We start from the raw sequence: 6,501 nt of genomic DNA on the forward strand, positions 1-6,501 counted from the left end.
AAAACTTTTGTATAATTTTTTTAATCCTTCTAACAATTTTTAAATTGTTAAATTTGTTTGTACGATTTAGAAAATCATTTGAATGATTTAGAAAATCGTTTGTACGATTAAGCAATTGTTTGAACGATTAAGCAATTGTTTGAACGATTTTTAAATTTGTTTGTACACTTTAGAAAAACATTTGAATGATTTTTTAATTTGATTGTAAGATTTTTAAATTGTTAAAATGTAAAATTGAAGAATATATCATTGTTAAGATTTAATTTATAGCAAGACTTTTTAAATAGCAATCCTTCTTACAAATGATTTTAAAAATTGTACAAACGATTTTCTTAATCATGCAAACAATTTTCTCAATTGTTTAAATGATTTAAATAATCATTTAAATGATTTAAATTAAATTTAATTAAAAAATTGTAAAAACGAATTTATTTCGAAAAGGGACTTATACACAGTTAAGAAAGAAAAATCTTACAGTGACCAGGCTGCGCTCAGGTTAAACCGGGTCCTTAGGACATCTGTCATTTTAACGATAGAACATTTTTTCTATATGCCGTTGTAATAATGTAACTTTGGACTAATTGGTCCTTGCTGAGCTCACTGGTAGAATTTTGCCTGTTTTTCATTTATAACAAATTGATAAAATCGCTTTCTCCTGTGGTATGTTTTGCAAATTTGTTACAACCAGAATTAAACTACTATGGACCGCTTCACGATAACTGAGGTACTGCTCTCTTGCAGGGCAAATTGATATACTTTGCCGAAATTTTAGTACATAGATAATTAAATGACGTAAATAAAACAATTAACGTTACATCATATTTTACCAAAATATGTCATTAATATTTTGCCCTGCAAAAGAGCAATACCACAATTACCTTGAAGGGGTTAATTGAAGCATACGAGGAAAAATGTTATTTGTTTTGAAATCTAACTTTATATTTGATACCGTATATCATATAAAAAAAACACCTTGTATTATTGAATATTGGTTTTTTTTTAATTTAGCATAATGTATGAAACAAGCACATATGAACTAAAGGAGCAGATGTATTCACCAGTTCAGGTGGGCCGAAAAGTCCTGGTGGTGAATAGCCTTGGTAGCGAACTATCGTATTTGTTTTTTATGTTCACCTTGATTATGTTGATATTGGACCGGTTGTTTCATAATTCATTATTCTATATATAAAAGTAAGTAATGTTTAAACGTTTGATACAAACAGGAAATAATTGTGTTCGGGTTAATATTTCCCGTAGAATTCTCCAGAACTCTTACTTTCACTTTGACGACATGAAGACATTTGGAAAAATCGTAACCGACGTGAATCTGTCTGAGGCAGTTTCTGACGATGTGATAGAAAAAATTAAGAAGGATGTACACGAACATGTTTTGTTGATATTCAAAAACCAAGGTATTGTGAGTGGGGAGAGACATGTGGAGATCAGCAAGTGGTTTGGTGACTTGGAATCTACTTTTTATAAACATCCCAGATCACCACATCCCGATGTATTCCGTGTGTCAAATAATGAAGAGGAGGGGTGTACAAATGTGGGACGCACTGGGTGGCATATAGATGGCAGTTTTATGACTGAACCTTTTAAGTTTTCCCTATATCACATGGTCGCTGTACCTAAAAGTGGTGACACAGGTAAACAGTCTTGCCATAGGGTTGTTGTATTTTATTTTGTTTAAGAAAGCAGGGATCTTCTATTTTGCAAGGTGAATTGATTGGCGAATTTTCCATTGGTACTAGATAATTAAATGGTATAAATGAAACTTGGGCACCAAATGTAACAGAGACATGCAGATACTGCCTCTGCTGGGATTTGAACCTGGGTCCTCTGGCTTACAATCATGCACTCTACGTATCAATTAGAGAGTTAACGTTAACCTTCCAGCTTCAATCGCAACTTCTTGGGTCTTTCCGGCAGGCTCGGAAAAACACCTCGAATGTATTAACATTACCGGATTTTAGAATTTTATAGAAAATGGAGTCACTTCCCATTAAAATAAATTAAGTATCGGGAAGACAGCCTTATAAGTCGCTTCTGTGTTATATTTTAGGGTATGTCATAAATTTACTTTAATGAAGTATAGCTCACATCTCAACAGATCGTAAAATGTGTTGTATTTATATCAAGTTTTATAAAAAGAGGGGTTGTCATGGACATACATGCATCTCAACAGATCGTAAAATGTGTTGTATTTAAATCAAGTTTAATAAAAAGGGGGGTTGTCATGGATGCCTAGGTAATACATTCGAGGTGATTTTCCGAGCCTGCCGGAAAGGCCGGAGAAGTTGTGATTGCTTCCAGCTTCTCTTCCACATTTTCTTAAGGGCCAAAATCTTTGAAAAATAAATTCAAGACGTTAAAATTTTTAATATTTTTTTTCAAGCTTTTGTGCCATTGACAAAATTGATTGAGAGTCTTCAGCCAGATGTTAGAGCCAGATGGGAGAGATTATATATGGTCAGCGATCGACGTCTGAAACTTATACACCCCTTGATATATTCACATCCTGTCACCAAAAAGCCAGTAAGTCTGCATCATGTTGACTTAGTAAAAATCAGGTGAAATAAACTGAAAAGTGTAACCTCCAGTCAGGGTCAGGCAGATATCTGCAAAATCCTCTCCTCACTGTCAATCTTTTTTATCTTTTAATCAATGCTTATGTGTAAAGTGTGTGCAGTGACTTTAAAATAAGTTCTTATCTTATTACAAAATGATTCCCTCCAAACACACAATCCCTATTTCCTAAATTTACCAAAAGTAGGGCTTCTTTAGAGATGATCACCATCTCAGTGCAATAGTATGTGTAACTATCCATTTATATGTACCGGTATAAAGTTAAACGTTGTTTCATAAATATATTGTACATGCAAACCGATGCACACACTGCAACCTAATCCTGAAACTTGGATTCCATGCAGGAGAACAGCCGATGCAAATAAGTTGCTGTAGTAACAGGAGAACCATGATATACTAGTAAATGCAAAATATAATTAAATATTTGCATATCCATTGTTATTTCCCACTGTAAGTCCATAAGGAGGAACTGCAATTGTTTTTCTATAATCGCAATTGCTCTGTCTGTATACTATAACGTCATAAAGGTGTGACGTCATATAATTTTCCATGACCTTATAGATTTAAATCACTATACGATACATCATTTGTTTTTCCCCAACTCCATAAAATGGATGTATTTAATTAAAACATGTCTTATAATAACATTTTAAAGGAATTACTGTTATAACATATCATTGATTCTGTTAACGAATCAATGTGAATTAAAAAGATACATTACAGTCTGAATGTTTATTTTTGTTGCAATAGCTAAATGTCAAGGTCTAGGCTAATACAGGGTATTTGCAAGTGGAAAAATGCAAATATAAGTAATAAACAACGATTATTTAGTGAACATGGCGTTATGAATAGCAACTGCTCTGCTGGCATATTTTCCATGATGCGCGCTAGCGCGCGTCATGGAATATGCCAACAGAGCAATTGCTATTCATAACGCGCGCATCATGGAATATGCCAACAGAGCAATTGCTATTCATAACGCCATGTTCACTAAATAACGTTGTTTATTTCTTGAATAAAACCAGGATTTAGATAGAGGTTTATGAGGTTCTAGTACAGTTTTTGCTTGTTTTAGACTCTCTGCTTTCACTTGGGAATGACAGATGCATTTGCTTGGGATGCTGGAACAGATAAGGAAAGAATAACTGAATGGCCAGAAACAAAACACATTTTGACAGAAATCCATCAAGAAATTGAGAAAAATAATCGTGAACTTGTTTATTCACATAAGGTAATGTATATCATTTCTGTATCTACATACGCTCTGTGGAAGAATTATTTGCTGCAAACCAATTGATCACAAAAAAAGTCACTAGGCATTAAAGTTCTTCACAGTATTTTTATATAAAGTGAATTAAATGTCCAAGAATTGAAGAGTCAGTACTTGTTTGACCCTAGACACATCTACAAAATAATTCTATATACAATGTATTTCTTTTTGTCACCATGGTTTATTTACCGTATAATTGCATGGTTTTATTATTTCATTGATCCTATTTTGTGCAAAATTATGTTGTGCTTACTAGAAAATAAATCATGCACATAAGATAATGTTTTGTGAACAGGATACTGTAATGCAGACAAGATTAACAAGTTATGCGCATAAGCTAGATAATTAGTCTTACCTTGTAAGATCGAAATAAAGAAATTTATGTATCCTAGATATTGCATCAACTTCCGTGATTTTGACATTTCTAACAACAATCACTTTCAGCAGGAATGTATTTCAGTAAGCACTGAAATGAACGTGGCGTTTGTTTGTGATTTCAGTGGGAGCAGGGAGACTTCATCATCTCTGACAACCTGGCAGTAGGTCACGAGGCGACACCAGAAACTCAGCTCCCCGTCTCTCAAGTTGGCTTGCGTATTTTACACCGCACCACCGTAAAAGGAACAGAAAAACCCTCCAAATCATAATCTCAGCTTATTTTATTTATTTTATTCTTTGATGACCTGAAACATTTTTTATTGATGTAAAATTTTATAAAAAAAAAAAATAATACTTTGTAAAACATGAATTTTCTAATTCCCAAGTTTATGTGCGGGATCTGAGAATTTTAGGATGAGCAAGGTGTTGTAGATCTATGTAAATCAAACTTCTTTTAATATTTATGGGTATATGGGCACTAAGCTAATGATTTGTGGTTTAATTTCATTTGTTTTAAATAATGTTACTGGTAGTCTTGCTGGAATTCAGTCCTTCTCCTGTGATTGAACATATATAGGTATAATGTTTAACAGTAAATACATGCAACATGTAAATGTAGTGGTTTGTTGGTCTGTCTGCAATTTCTATGTACTACATGTATTACTCAAACACTTAACAAAAATGGACTGAATTCATACTGGTGACATTATTTCATAATGCTATATAAGTGAACCATCAAGGATGATTACTAGTAGTTATATTGTTCAATGTGGCTGCACAAAGTGCAGTTATACAGCTTGCAATTGTTAATGTCCAACTTTCACCAAACTAATAAAGTATTACTATTTTTTCACTGTATGGTGCTAAGATTGAAAATGTTACGGGTGTATCTGGTATATACAGTGCAAGTATGAATTAATTAGTGGTATTTGAAGTTATTCCCATTAATAATGCTTCTTTACCTAGTATTACTTTTGTTCATACTGGTATTACGTCACTGGCCCATAATTCCAATTTCTGCTTTTAATAAAATTTCCTTTTGTTGTAATTGAATCATATTACTATTTATAATACATTTACTGTTTTGAAAATTGGTTTTTGTGATGTATTGCAGTAATAAATGTTAACAGCAACCGCATTGCTTCACTTGTTTAGTTAAATAGTTGTAGAAGAGTTTTCATTTTACATGATATGTACATGTACAATGTCCATCAGCCCTGTCAATGTTTATCGGTAAATACCGGTAAGTGATAATAAGCCAACTCATTCTGATTAATAAAAGTACATGTATAAATGACTGATGCATGTATAACAAGACATCATGTAGATGGTGACCATCACAAAACTCCCCATTTATATGAATGACATACAGATAAAAAACATTTACCGTAAGTGGACTTTGACATTAATCTCTAACTTGGAAATTTTCCATTTAACATAGAACCTTATTTAAGAGTCGAATGAAAATAACCTCCAGACAACTGATATCAGACAGACAGATTGCTATAGGGTGCCTGAAGAGTGGGGCTTAACTACTGGTAAAGGTGGTCACAGCACCAATATACCAGCATTAAAAGTTGATAACTACAGTACCTGTTGAAAAACTCACTTTACTGGTCCAAGACCAGGCCATTGCATTTACTTCTTTATTATCAGAATAACTGAATGTATTTAAAACACAATCTAGTGTTTTTGCACATTGTCGTGTGCAAAACTAAAATATATGAAATGTAAAATAAACAGATTATACAGGGTTATTTTCGCCCCATGTAATTTTCACCCTTCTACATTTGGAAAGAGTTTTCAATTCGCCCAGATACAGTTGTGTTTAAAGAGGAATTATCTGAGACATCTTAAAATTTAACCGCCGACAATGAGGGCAAAAAGGGCGAAATTTTCCTTGTATAGAGTAATTAGAATTGTCATTACTTTCTGCTTCTGTTACTTTGACCTACAATGTACATGGTAGCTGCAGGACTGTAGCTCCCGGTCTGAAAAAAAATCAGATGGACGACGGGAGTAACAGTCCTGCAGCTATGTACATGGAGGCAGAAGACTACGATCCAGATAAATGTTACTTTGAATCGACATGTTATTTAATCTAATCTTATCACACCTGGAACGGTAGATGGCAATGCAGTTGAAAATCATCTAAATGTATATGTATATATTATGTTACAGATACATGTTCAAGTATATATAAGTACAAGCACTTATAAAATATATGACCTAAAGTACTGTAATACAAGTACATCCAGAGTATT

General features: G+C 33.2%; 1 protein-coding gene across 1 annotated transcript; it reads left to right on the forward strand.

The window, feature by feature from the left end:
* The first annotated feature begins 1,124 nt into the window (after positions 1 to 1,124).
* Positions 1,125 to 6,219, forward strand: LOC128186620 (alpha-ketoglutarate-dependent 2,4-dichlorophenoxyacetate dioxygenase-like). Its single transcript, XM_052856450.1, has 4 exons — positions 1,125 to 1,649; positions 2,399 to 2,538; positions 3,665 to 3,820; positions 4,360 to 6,219. Exons 1-4 carry the CDS (start codon positions 1,199 to 1,201, stop codon positions 4,504 to 4,506), a joined length of 894 nt encoding a protein of 297 aa, XP_052712410.1. The 5' UTR covers positions 1,125 to 1,198; the 3' UTR covers positions 4,507 to 6,219.
* The last annotated feature ends 282 nt before the right edge of the window (positions 6,220 to 6,501 follow it).

Source organism: Crassostrea angulata, chromosome 6 (assembly GCF_025612915.1).
Source record: "Crassostrea angulata isolate pt1a10 chromosome 6, ASM2561291v2, whole genome shotgun sequence".
In the NCBI taxonomy this organism is placed as follows: domain Eukaryota; kingdom Metazoa; phylum Mollusca; class Bivalvia; order Ostreida; family Ostreidae; genus Magallana; species Magallana angulata.